Genomic DNA, 13,094 nt, shown 5'->3' with positions numbered 1-13,094 from the left:
GAAAAAAATTTAGACTCAATTAAAGTATTTGGGATAGTTACTGTCTCCTTTCTCCTCCTTCTCCTTCTTTAAAACAGTCTTTTTTGCTTTGTTTTGTTTTTCAAGACAGGGTTTCTCTGTGTAGCCCTGGCTGTCTTGGAACTCACTCCATAGACCAGGCTGGCCTCGAACTCACAGAGATCCACCTGCCTGGGCTTCCTGAGTGCTGGGATGAAAGACATGTGCCACCACTGCCTGGCAAGACAGAGTCTGATACAGCCCATGTTGGCCTGGAATTTGCTATATAGCCAAGAATGTCCTTGAGGTTTTCTTTTTTTTTAAATAGAGACAGGATGTCTCTATTATGTAGCTCTGGCTGTCCTAAAATTCCCTATGTAGACCCACAGAGATCGCCCTGTCTCTACTTCCTGAGTGCTGAGATTAAAGGCAAGCACTACCATGCAAGGCTATGAACCTCTGATCCTCCTGCCTCTACCCTTAAATGCCGAGTTTGGCAGGGCTGTCCCACTATGCTCAGATATCTGTGTCTGTGTGTCTCTCTTCCTCTCTGGAGAAAGTGTCTTATTATGTAACTCTGTCCGTCCTGAAACTCACTATTCCAGGCTGACCTCAAATTCTTTTTTTTTTAAACAACTTTTTCACCAAATTCGTGCCCAGTTCATTGACCTATAGCAGCCTATGTGTTATCTTCTTTTAGTTAACATTAGTAAACTCTTGCCATCTCAACTCTCCTGAATTTCTTCCCGCTAAAATCCAGGCATGGCTGGGCAGTGGTGGCGCACGCCTTTAATCCCAACACTCGGGAGACAGAGCCAGGCGGATCTCTGTGAGTTCAAGGCTAGCCTGGTCTACAGAGCGAGTTCTAGGTCACACTCGAAAACTACACAGAGAAACCCTGTCTAGAAAAACAAACAAACAAACAAACAAACAAAAATTCAACTTCTCATCCATGCCTGGATTTTTTTTTTTTTTTGAGACAGGGTTTCTCTGTGTAGCTTTGCACCACCACCGCCCAGCTCAGAGAAGTTGTTCTAAAAAAAAAAAAAATTTATTTAGTGAGTGTGTGTTTGTGGGGGTTGTGGCACTACATCCCCAAAAGTCAGAGGGCAACCTGTGAACTTGTGGATGTTGGTTCTCTCCCTCCTCGGTTGACCTCAGATCATAAGGCTTGTGCCGTTCTTCTCTCAGTCCTTTCTCTGGACAGAGACATCCTTCCTTCCTTTCTTCCTCCCTCCTTCCCTTTCTTTTGTCTTCTCTTCTCCTCTCCTCCCCTCCCCTCCCCTCCTCTCCTCTTCTCTCTCTCTCCCTCCTTTTCTTCCTCCCCGCCCCCCAGACAGGGTTTCTTTGTGTAGCCCTGTCTGTCACGGAACTCGCTCTGTAGACCAGGCTGGCCCCGAACTCACAAAGATCCACCTGCCTTTGCCTTCCAAGCGCTGGGATTAAAGGTGTGCACCACCACCGCCTGGCAAGAAGTTGGTTTTGAAAGCAGTTCAGGCACAATACAATTCTTTCCAGTGCTGGCGGAAATTCTGTTCATGTTTTATGCCTCTGTGATTCTCATCCTTATTTGATCTATAAGGGTGTCCTGTTAACATCTCTTTCCTCATCGTCCTTGACAATCTGGGAACTCTTTAAGGCATCCCACGACTCCCAGGAACTGCTCCTAATGGCTTCTAGGGATCCCCTTCGCCCTCCTAAAGCGCCTCTAGGGATTCCTAGAATCACCCTTTTCGCCCAAAGAGCTGCTAATAACCCCAAATCCTTGCTCAAGGGGAACTGCTTTTTAAGAACCCCAGGGACATCATCCTTCAGGTCCTGTCCTAATGACCCCCAAGGGCTCCTTCTCCTGGGGCAGCTCCCTAACTGCTCCACCTTGCCAGCTGGTGGGGACTTCTGAGAACGCAGGACTTTCAGAACTCAGAGTCCTGGACAAACCCGGACAGGCTGGTCACGTTCTCGGGACTCCTTGACTTTCGAAACTTTCCCGGAGGTCCTCCATCGCCGTTACAGCTTAGGCAAAGAGGTTACTCCAAAGACAAAAAACCCAGGCTTATCGTTTTCGCTGGAACCATCCGGTAACCACCTGCTCGCCCTTCCCCTTTTAAGCGGCCGGCCCATTTCGGGGTACTCGCCTCTTTCCACTCTGATTAGCTATGGAGGCCTGAGTCAGCTTCTGATTGGCCAACTCCGGATTCAGCTCTGATGCTCAGTGGCCGCAGTCCCGAGAGGTTCAGCGTTTTCTCCTGGCAACAGCCCGAGCAGGCTCTCATAGGCTAAACGGACTCGAAGTCCCAGACGCTGAGCTGCTGTAGTGAGCGCTCATTGGCTGGGTGAGGGCTTAAAGTCACCCTCGGATTGGTAGGCTATGGGGCTCTTTGAGGCTGCGCAGAGTCCGACTTTAAAGGAGGCGGAGCTTTGTCTTTTGCCCTCAAGAAAGACAGTGGGACCGGCGAGTGGCGGCAGCGGGATTCGAGCCTGAGCCCTGTTAGGGCTTTAGGCTTTAGGTGAGAGCCATCGGGCTTTGGATCCCTTTGGGTTTGATGCTGCTACAACCGTGATTGTGATCTCCGGTGGGGGAGGGTGGCGGGGTGGGTCTTTCTCTGCTAAGTGATCGACATGTCTCTCGACCAATAGAAAAAGGAGTTCCTAAAGTGAGTTCTGTGATTGGTTCTTTCCAATCTCTAGTGGCCAATGGACGTCGGGAGAGGGGGGCGGGCCCACCGGGCCTTATTTTCTTCTTCCTGCGGCCGGGCCTCCCAGGGCTAGGCGGTGGGGCCGGGAGGGGCAGTGTGTAAGTGTTGAGCTTCGGGACACTGGGAACCCGGGCTGCTTTGGGAGGGATGTGGCGGGGGTGGCTGCGGGGGCGGAGAGTGTGGGAGTTTCAGATCGCTGTTTGCAAGAGCTGCCTTTATGGAGTGCTTAAGTACCGGGCCTAGCGTCTAGGTTTCGCTTGCATCATCTGAATTAATCATATCGATCATGCAAGGCAGGGGTTTGGGATCCCCATTTTGCAGATGGAGAAACTGAGACTCATCCACCCTATTCACACGACCAAGGTCATGTAGTTAAAAAGTGGCAGAGACCGGATCAGTATTCGGAGTTTTCACTCTGGAGCCGATGCTCTAGAGTCCTGGACTCTGCTTTGTTGCTGAATTGCGAGTGGGAAGGTGTCCCGGACCAGATTTCCCCTAGGGAATATATTGCAGGGAGGGAACCCTAGGGTTAGAGAAACGGGAGGATCCACTAAAGTGAGCAGAGAAAATGAGTTATTCAGCAGTTACTGAGTGTCTACTTTGTGGCATGCATTGTTCGGGGTTTTGGGCACACAAAGATACATAGGGCCAGAGGCGAATGAAGCTCCATTGTGGCCCCTTTGAAGCCCAGGGGAAGGGCCCCAGTCCGGTATTTGTGTTATATTTTTGTAAATTTCAAAAGTAGAGTATTTTCAAGTTTTTCTTTTAGAAAAGTCTCCCAGGTTGCATAGGCTTCTGGGTCCTTAAAGGACGTAGTCCAGGTAGATATTGGGGCTGAGGTAGCAGAAGGTGGTGAAAGGTGCCTTAGGAGGGGACTCTGGGCACATTTCCTCGTATGTAAAACAGGGATAACAGTATGCCTGTCATGCAAAGTTCATGAAAAACACTTAACTAGAGTCACCGTGGCTTTGTTTGACTTTTCTCCTGTCTTGGATGGTTTTACTCCATGCCGCCTCCGAAATCCCTTGCTAGGTTGCTGGAAGGTTGTAGACAGTTTCCTCCTATATTAGCCTTAGGAGTGTCAGTGGCTTTGGGGAAGCAGAACTCTTGGGCTGTGGATGAGGCAGTCCAGTAAGGGACATACTAGTTTTGCTTCTAAACTGGCTCCTTTTAGTGTGCGTTGTCTTTCCAGTTGTGGTGATGTGTTGTGTTATCAACAATGGGAGTAGGGTGTGCCCTCTTGATTGAGGTCCTCATCCAAAAATATGTGTTTTCTCTCTGCAGTTAGGAAGTTTGTCCTGAATTGCCCACTCAGTGCCTGTTTAAATTTTGTTCCATGAATTCTGGTTTCAGTGCAGTTGAGCCAAGCTTGACTTCATTGAGTACTGTGGAAATTGTTTTGATGTAGAGAGAAGGATTTCACTGTACTGTTTTATATGTAAGTGTGTGTGTGTGTGTGTGTGTGTGTGTTGTTGTTGTTGTTGTTTTTGTTTTGTTTCTCTGTGTAGTCCTGGCTGTCTGGACTCTGTAGACCACAAACTCAGAGATGCCTCAGAGAGTGCTAGGATTAAAGGCGTGTGCTATCACACCCAGCCAACTGTAGTATTTTAAACTCAGAGCAATACTGTTAATATCAAAGTACTTTTTAACCTTGAAACTTTATTTTTTATTTTTATTATTTTTTATAATTTTATTTTATTTTATATACATTGGTGATGGTATCAGATCTCCTGGAACTGGAATTACAGACAGTTGTGAGCTGCCATGTAGGTGCTGGGAATTGAACCTGGGTCCTCTGGAAGAGCAGCCAGTTCAGTTAACCCTGAGCCATCTCTCCAGCCCGTTAACCCTGAAACTTTATAACCTGCAGCCAAGTTACTTTTCAGAATTTTAAAGGCCTGTTGTAAAGCTTCTAGTTTAATTTAAATAACTATCCTAGAGGTGGATTCCTTGTTTAATTTTGTTCCCTCTATTTCAGATTTTTATCCAAACAAATCACCCCGAAAAAGAAGAAAAAATGGCTTCTGAATCGGAAACTTTGAACCCCAGTGCTCGGATAATGACCTTTTACCCCACCATGGAAGAGTTCCGGAACTTTAGCAGATACATTGCCTACATTGAATCCCAAGGAGCTCATCGGGCTGGCCTAGCCAAGGTAAGGAGCAGGGTAGCTAACCTGCTTAGGCAGCCATTACAAGAGTATTTCTGATCTTGTAATTGGGAATTAGTTTCCGGTTTGCACTCATTTTCTCTCTGGGCATTGAATCAATGTCCCTTCCCCTCCCCCAGTCAAATCAGCCTTTCACACAGTCTGTTGCAGTCCATGTTTTCTGAGTTCCTAAAGATGAAATGGGCGGCAGTGATATGTGTGTGTGTGTGTGTGTAATATATATATATATGTATATGTATATGTATATATATATATATATATTTTTTTTTTCCCCCCTAAATGAAGACCAGAACTGAGTTGTACTGAGAGTTAGGGTGTAGCCAATCCTTGCTAAGATCATTGTGCACAGTGCACAATTAGGTAATGGGGCAGGAAAGGTAAGTCCATAGCCAGTGTTTCCAGGCCTGGCCTCGGGCTTCAGGCCTCTTTGGGGGCTGGGTGCTTTGCAGGGTTTTGCCTATCATCGATTATTACGCCACCTATCTTCTCTCATTGGGCACTTGATAGAACTTGCTTTCCCATGGGGGCTTCCTTCAAGGGAGAGAGGCTCATGGCCAGACCCTTGAGTATTCTGGTCTTCGTAGTTTGGAATTGGTTTCTGGTTTGTACTTCCTTTCTCCCCATGCACTAAATTAGGGCCATCCACTCGAGTCAAACCAGCCCTTCATATATTCAGGCAGTCAAGGTTTTTTGAGTGTCGTCGTCTCCCCCCCCCCCAGTAAAGAGATTGCATTTTTGGAAGAACCCTCCAGAAACTGAGGCAAAAGTCTGAACCCAGAACCCAGAGGAGACATTCTGTTCCAGGTTTGAATTCTTGTCTTTTTTTTTTTTTTTTTTTTCATGGTATTGAAGATTCAGTTGAATCCTTTATACCTCTGGGTTGTTTTCCTTTTTTATTTGTTGTTTTTTTTCTTTTCTTTTCTTTCTTTTTTTTTTTTGTTTTGTTTTTTTTGAGACAGGGTTTCTCTGTGTAGCTATGGTGTCCGTCCTGGATCTCACTCTGTAGACCAGGCTGGCTTCGAACTCACAGAGATCTGCCTGGCTCTGCCTTTTTGAACAGAGATCTACCTCTCGAGTGCTGGCATTGAAGACGTGCGCCACCACTACCCAGCTGTTTGTTTTTTCAAGACAGGGTTTCTCTGTGTAGTCCTGGCTGTCCTGGAACTCACTCTGTAGACCAGCCTGGCCTTGAACTCAAAGAAAGACCTATTGGCCTCTGCCTCCCAAATGCTGAGATTAAAGGCGTGGGCCACCACACCTAGCCCCTCAGGGTTGTTTTTCCAGCTCTTACTTTCTGGTGTAGGGAAAAGAATGTATGCACAAAAATCAAGGACTTCAGTGGCAACGCTGAGGACTAGTCTTGGACCTTGGTGTCTTCTCTGAGGCTCCTGAAAGCTTGACTCAAGTGGAAATGGTTCCTTCGAGGTGCGAGTAGTAGTTAGGACCTGCATGGCCTACAGTGTAGCTCTCAGCACATCTGCGGGGTGTGTGCGTGTTAATAAGTGTACATACTTGCTAGATTTTATATAAAAGCCGTTGAGATTTTTATGATGCATAGCCATTATTTTCTTTCATAAAAGTCATGTTAATTACTGTTTTGTTGGTGGAGACAGGGTCTTACTGGTAGCATAGACTAGCTTAGTGTGGACTAGGTCTCAAACCCGAGACAGCCTGGCGTACTGTGCTGACGGGCATTGGCCGGTCAGCACACCTGCTTCTGTGGCTTTGTTTGCTAAAGAGCTTTGGGCTGTTCAAGAATCAGCTCTTCAACCTGATAAGATGCCTAGGTCTACAAGTAATGTTTTGCTTAGATCACTGAGTTAGATTATAGGGTGGTCAGTGTCAGTTTGACTGACTTCCTGGGTTTGGAGGAACATAGGTAAGTCAGAGTTACTTTCTGGTCAAATGGATGGCTAGTTTGGACGATGGCTTACACACTTGGATTCTGGCTTGCTGGGTTCTCATCTGCCTCCATCTCTGTGTTCTCTGTAGGTCGTTCCTCCCAAAGAGTGGAAGCCACGAACGTCCTATGACGACATCGATGATCTTGTTATCCCAGCACCCATCCAGCAGCTGGTGACTGGTCAGTCTGGACTCTTCACTCAGTACAACATACAGAAAAAAGCCATGACTGTCCGGGAATTCCGAAAGATCGCCAACAGTGATAAGTGAGTGGGAATACCTTTCTTTTAAATTTATTTTTTTATTTTTTATTTTCATTTTGTTCTGCTTTGTTTTTGAGACACGTTTTACTGTGAGCCTAGGCTGGCCTCATCCTCTGAGAGCAGCAGTTACAGGCATGTGCTTTAGGCTTAGCAAGTAGAAATACTTTTTTCCCTGTCTTAATATCTTGGCCTAGAATTGCTTCTTTAAAAATATTTAAAACTTTATTTAATATTTTTTTGGTTCTTTGAGACAGGGTTTCTCTGTGTAGCTTTGCTTCTTTCCTGGATCTCGCTCTGTAGATCAGGCTGGCTTCCAATTCATAAAGATCTGCCTGGCTCTGCCTCCTGAGTACTGGAACTAAAGGCGTGCGCCACCGCAGGGCTGTCCTGGAACTTTTTGTACATCAGGCTGGCCTCCTTGAACTCACTAAGATCCACCTGCCTCTGCCTCCCAAGAGGTGGAATTAAAGGCGTGCGTCACCACTGCCTGGTAACTTTGCTTAATTTTGAGATAGTGTCTCACTGTGTAGCCCTAACTAGCCTGGAACTAGATATGTAAAACAGTCTGGCTTTGAACTCAAAGAGATTCTCCTGCCGCTACCTCCAAGCCCTAGGCAGACACTACCACATCAGGCTGTTTTTATTTTATTTTATTTTATTTTATGGACCACACATGAATACAGAGATCAGAGGACAATTTTCAACAGACAGTTGTCTCCTTCTACCTTTACAAATCCCAAAAAGTACTTTTGCCCACTGAGGCATCTCTCTGGCCCTAGGGTTGCTTCTTCATAGCTGTCCAAGGATGCTGCTGTATTACTATTACTGAAGAACACTTCCTTTGGTTCAAGGATCAGTTTCCCTTTCTGTTCTTTTTTTTTTTTTTTTTTTTTTTGGTTTTTGGAGACAGGGTTTCTCTGTGTAGCCCTGGCTGTCCTGGAACTGACTCTGTAGACCAGGCTGACCTTGAACTCAAGATCTACCTGCCTCTGTCTCCTGAGCACTGGGATCAAAGGCGTGCGCCACCACATCCTAGCTTTTTTTTTTTTTTTTTTTTGCCTTTCTGCTCTTTTTTTTTTTTTTTTTTTTTTTTTGGTTTTTTCGAGACAGGGTTTCTCTGTGTAGCTTTGCGCCTTTCCTGGAGCTCACTTGGTAGCCCAGGCTGGCCTCGAACTCACAGAGATCCGCCTGCCTCTGCCTCCCGAGTGCTGGGATTAAAGGCGTGCGCCACCAACGCCCGGCCTTTCTGCTCTTTTTATGGATGAATTTCCTCATGGTGCTCTGCATTCTTCACTCTTTAAACCTTTTATTTATTTAATTATTTTGATTTTTGAGACTAGGTCTTGTACTATCCCAGGCTGTCCTCTAGTTTATCTTGTAGCTGAGGATAACCTCCTGGCCTCTACTTGCAGGTGCTAAACTTGTCCATGTTTTTTTTTTTTTTTTTTTTTTTTTTTTTTTTTTTATTTGTCTTTTTTGTTTGTTTTTGTTTTTTTTGAGACAGGGTTTCTCTGTGTAGTTTTGGAGCCTGTCCTGAATCTCTCTCTGTAGCCCAGGCTGGCCTTGAACTCACAGAGATCTGCCTGGACTAAAAGCGTGTGCCACCACTGCCCGCCATGTCCATATTCTTTAAAAAAAATTAATTATTTTTTTATTGTGGGAGTACGTGAGCATGCATTCCATGGCACTTGTGTGGAGCTCAGAAAACCACTGTGGGAGACACTGCTCTCTTTCTCCCATATTGGTCCCAGGGACCAAACTTATGTCATCAAACTCGGAGGTGTCACTGTACCCGCTAAAGCATCTCGCTGGCCCTGTTCTTATCTCTATAAAGTCCTGCTGTTTTCCCATCTCTAGCTGTGAGTTTGGGCTTTAATGTTGTGTTATTGTAGTGTGTAGGTGTTTGTCTACATGTGTGTCAGTCTGGTGACAATGGAGGCCAGAGAGGATGTTGGATTCTCCAGAACTGGAGTTACAGATAGTTGTGAGGCACTGTGCAGGTGCTGGGAATTGACCCTGGTCCTCTGCAAGAGCAGCCAGTGCTCTTAGCCACTGAACCATCTCTCCAGTACCAGTAATTTTGTTTTGTTTGCTTAAAGATTTTATTTAAACCAGGCATGATAGCACACACCTTTAATGCCAGCACTTAGGAGGCAGAGGCAGGCGGATCTCTGAGTTTTAGGGCAGCCTGGTTTATATAAAGTGAGTTCAGGATAGCCAGGGCTGTTACACATAGAAACGCTCGTCTCAAAAAACCACAGGCAAAAAACAAACAAGCAAACGAACAAAATACCCAAACCCTGGTGATTTATTTTATTGTACCAACATGGCTGCACACGCCTTTAATCATGCCACTTGGGAGGCAGACACAGGCAGATCTCTGCGTTTGAGGTCACACTGGTCTATATAGCAAGTTCAGACCAGCAAGGGCTACTTGTCTCACAAGTCTAAAAAAAAAGATTATCTTATTTTTATTTGTTTGTGTGTTTCTGTATCCACACTAGCATGCATGTGGGTACCCCCCAAAATAGGGTGTCAGACACATCCTCTGGAACTGGGGAATCAGGCAGTTGGAGGCCACCCAATGTGGGTGCCGGGAACCGAACTCAAGGCCTCAGCAAGATCTCAGTGAGCGCTCTTAGCTGCTGAGCCATCTCTCTGCCCCAGTTGCAGGAGGTTTTTTTGTTTTTGTTTTTGTTTTTTTAATTTATTTTATTTTATGTGCATTGGTGTTTTACTTGCATGTCAATCTGTGTGAGGGTGTCAGATCTTGGAGTTACAGACAGTTGTGAGCTGCCATGTGGATGCTGGCAGTTGAACCCAGTTCTCCGGGAAGAACAGTCAGTGTTCTTAACTGCCGAGCCATCTCTCCAGTCCCTGTTCTTTGGGTTTTTTTGTTTTTTGTTTTTTGTCTTTTGTTGGTGCTGAGGAGGGAACCCAGAGCCTCTCACACAGACGCATAGTCTACAGCTCCAGCCCAGCAGTGTGATGCGTTTTTGACTCTGGAAAATTGCACAGTTGTAGAGGAGGTGAGGCCCAAGGAGCTTTTTCTGGATCTGCCGTCGCACCTGCTTGTCCCCACTCTGTCTGTCATGGCAGCCGGCGCTGTCTCACCGCCGCTTGGACATGCCCCAGTGTGATGGATAATTGCCGAGCCGGTTACGGGTTGCCGGCCCTCCGTGGTTCCTCTGGCCGTATTCTCTTCCCGGTGTCTTTGCCGACTGTTGATTGCAGGCATTCTTTTTATTGGCCGTCTTTAAGATTCGGCTCTCAGTCTCCCTCCCACTCCCAGAGATGAGCTCTGTTTGCACTCTGCTCTCCCAATCATTGCTCTTAAGCTTTTCTCACTTCCCACTCCGCTCCTCAACCCCGCGGGCCCACGGGGGATCCCTTCTTTCCTTTCCTTCATCCCCCAGTCTCGCTGGCCCGCACGGCTTGATTCCCGCCTGGCAGCTGCACCTCCACTGAGCAAACCCGGTTTTAAGTCTGGAGTTTTCCGTCTTCACACCTGGGCACATTCAGTGCACCTCAGCGTCCCCCCCCCCAGGTGTCATTTTACTTGTCGAAGTTCTAACTGAGATCTTAAAACATCTACATCACTGGCCAGCTTTTTGGCTAGTGAGTGAATTCATGCGGAGGTCTGTTGAAGAAGTGTGCCATGCTGGGGATGAACGTCTGAGCCATCCTTCATGGCTCCTCTAGCTGTGCCCTGGGTCACACTTACCTGCCCATCAAGGCTTCATGCTCCTCTCTGTCATCTTTCTTTAAACAAACAAACAAACAAAACAACAAAAAACCTTTCATGTGTGTATGGATGTGTTCCCTGATGTGTGTATGTGCACCACATGCATGTCTGGTGCCTACGGAGGCCAGAAGAGGACATCAGAATGCTCGGGACTAGAATCACAGACGGTTGTGAGCCACCATGTGGGTGCTGGAAATCTAATCCGGGCCCTCTGGAAGAGCAGCCAGTGCTCTTAATTGCTGAGCCATCTCTCCAGCCCCTGTCATCTCTGCTTGTCGGCACATGTCAGTTTTTTCTCCTTCATGTAATTTTTATGTTACCTTACCCAGTTTATCCTCCTCACCCCAGTTTGTTCTTTTTTAAAAAAATTTATTTATCTGCATTTTTGTGTGTGTTAAGGCCCCACGAAAGCTTTTACCACTGGGCTGCATTCCCACCCTCCACCCTAATAGATGAAAAGCTTTTTTTGCCCCTTATTTCTGTTGTTGCTGAGTATTTTTTCTCAAGTACTCTTTTCAGCCCCTTTGATTATCTGCTGAGTGTCGGATTCTGAGAGGATGCTGGGAACGCAGCAGCGACAAGTGAGCTGTTAGGAGCAGTTCCCTTCCTTTAGCGCAGACACACGGGTGATGCCCCGACAAGTGAGCCGTTAGGAGCAGTTCCCGTCCTTTAGCGCAGACACACGGGTGCTGCCCCGTGGCTCCTGTGCTCTGCATCCTGGAGGGTTGGTGTGTGGGTGTGGCTCGGTTTGTGTCTTTGGGTTTTGTGTTTGTAAGCCCGTCCTCCCACATCACTCTGGAATCTGCAGGGCGCAACAGCCTCTCCCGAGAGGTAAGGAGGGTATCACCTTCCTAAGGGAGAGTGGGTTCACATCTGTGCCTGCAACCTTCTCCCGGCTTCCTCCTGTCCATGGCCTCCAGAGGGAAATGCTGTGGATTAGATCTGCCTGGAATTCACTGTAACCCAGGCTGGTTTTGACTCACGTGGAGATTCTGTTTCATCTCCTGAGTGTGCAGATGGGACTGTATTAGGGCTTAGAAGGCCCAGATTGTTTGCTTGTTTGTTTATGAAGCAGAACAGTACAGATCTATTAGAAAAAAAGTGAAGAAAAACTTGAAAGTGAGAGGGTCAAAGGGAGGACTATTGTAGCAGGAATCTTAAAAGTTCTTATTAATAAAATCAAACCCGAGGCCAGTTATTGGGGTCAATGCTGGTAGATCAGAGAGACAGAATAAGCCACAGCTATCTCATCTCACCAGTTCCTCAGCTGGTCCTGTTTCCTCAGACTGGAAGCTTCTGTGTCCTCATCCAGAATGAATCTCAGCTGTACTGTGCTGCTCCATAGCCTGAAAGCTTAACCAGGCCAAATGCTTAACCAGCCAAATGCCCCTAGTTTCTGGTCCTCACGCCTTATATATCTTTCTACTTTCTACCACCACACCCTGGGATTAAAGGCTGGCTTTCTGGGATTAAAGGTGTGTGTCACCATGCTTGGCTATTTCCAATGTGGCCTTGAACTCACAGAGATCCAGAGGGATTTCTATCTCTGGAATGCTAGGATTAAAGGCGTGTGCTATCACTGACTAACTAGTGGCTTGTCTGTTCTCTGACCCCAGGTAAGTTTATTAATGTACACAATATTTTGGTGAACAATACCACCACATCTCCTCTCTTTTTGTCTAAAATTAAAAAAGCTTATAAGTAATACAAGAAAAACTATCTAATAAGTATATACAATATATACAGACAAAAATTACATTAATGATCTCTAGTCCATTAACATTTGACAGATTCAGATAAAAACTCCATTATATATATTAACAATGTCCAGTCCAGTAAAATCTGATAAACTCAGACCAAAAAAATTTCATTACTTATCTTATTTAAAACAAGTAGTTCCTTTTTAAAAGTAGATTCCATAATCTCCCTTTTTATCTTATCATATTCTTTCTTTTTTCTTTTCATAATACAGTTCAGTAGTCTACCTTTTGTCATTTTTATATCTTCCCCTTTTTCTTCAGTGTAGATTCAGTGATCTACCTATTTATCCTATTATTTCTTTATCTTTTTTCCCAGAGTAGATTCGATGATCTATCTCATATCTATATTTCTTTTTCTTTTTGCTTTCTAGGGGTGAAGATATCTTTAGGGAATCTTGAAAAGAAAATTTTTGGGTTAATCATCAAGTCCTGTATCATTTGTCCAGTCTCTGCATAATAGGAAAGTTCAGGGCTTGTTTCAAGTCCTTGTTCAAGTAGTCTGTCAGGCTGGATCATCTCAGCTAGTCCTCTCGAAATTGTCCTGACCAGTTTGTAGTCCAA

General features: G+C 45.8%; 1 protein-coding gene across 3 annotated transcripts in view; it reads left to right on the top strand.

Annotated features, from left to right (window-relative positions):
• The first annotated feature begins 2,349 nt into the window (after nucleotides 1-2,349).
• Kdm4a (lysine demethylase 4A) overlaps nucleotides 2,350-13,094 on the top strand; it is a 52,946-nt gene continuing 42,201 nt past the window's right edge. Inside the window, exons 1-3 of one of the 3 annotated variants that reach the window (XM_006996136.4) lie at nucleotides 2,350-2,504; nucleotides 4,672-4,848; nucleotides 6,856-7,031. In XM_006996136.4, coding sequence (XP_006996198.1) covers nucleotides 4,711-4,848; nucleotides 6,856-7,031 — 314 coding nt within the window. In that variant the 5' untranslated portion in view covers nucleotides 2,350-2,504; nucleotides 4,672-4,710. Of the gene's footprint in view, nucleotides 2,505-2,711; nucleotides 2,792-3,647; nucleotides 4,132-4,671; nucleotides 4,849-6,855; nucleotides 7,032-13,094 lie in introns of those variants that run through there. The other 2 variants (XM_006996137.4, XM_076564882.1) reach the window with 2 other exon arrangements.

This window comes from Peromyscus maniculatus, chromosome 2 (assembly GCF_049852395.1).
Source record: "Peromyscus maniculatus bairdii isolate BWxNUB_F1_BW_parent chromosome 2, HU_Pman_BW_mat_3.1, whole genome shotgun sequence".
In the NCBI taxonomy this organism is placed as follows: domain Eukaryota; kingdom Metazoa; phylum Chordata; class Mammalia; order Rodentia; family Cricetidae; genus Peromyscus; species Peromyscus maniculatus.
This window is presented reverse-complemented; position numbering and strand designations above follow the sequence as displayed.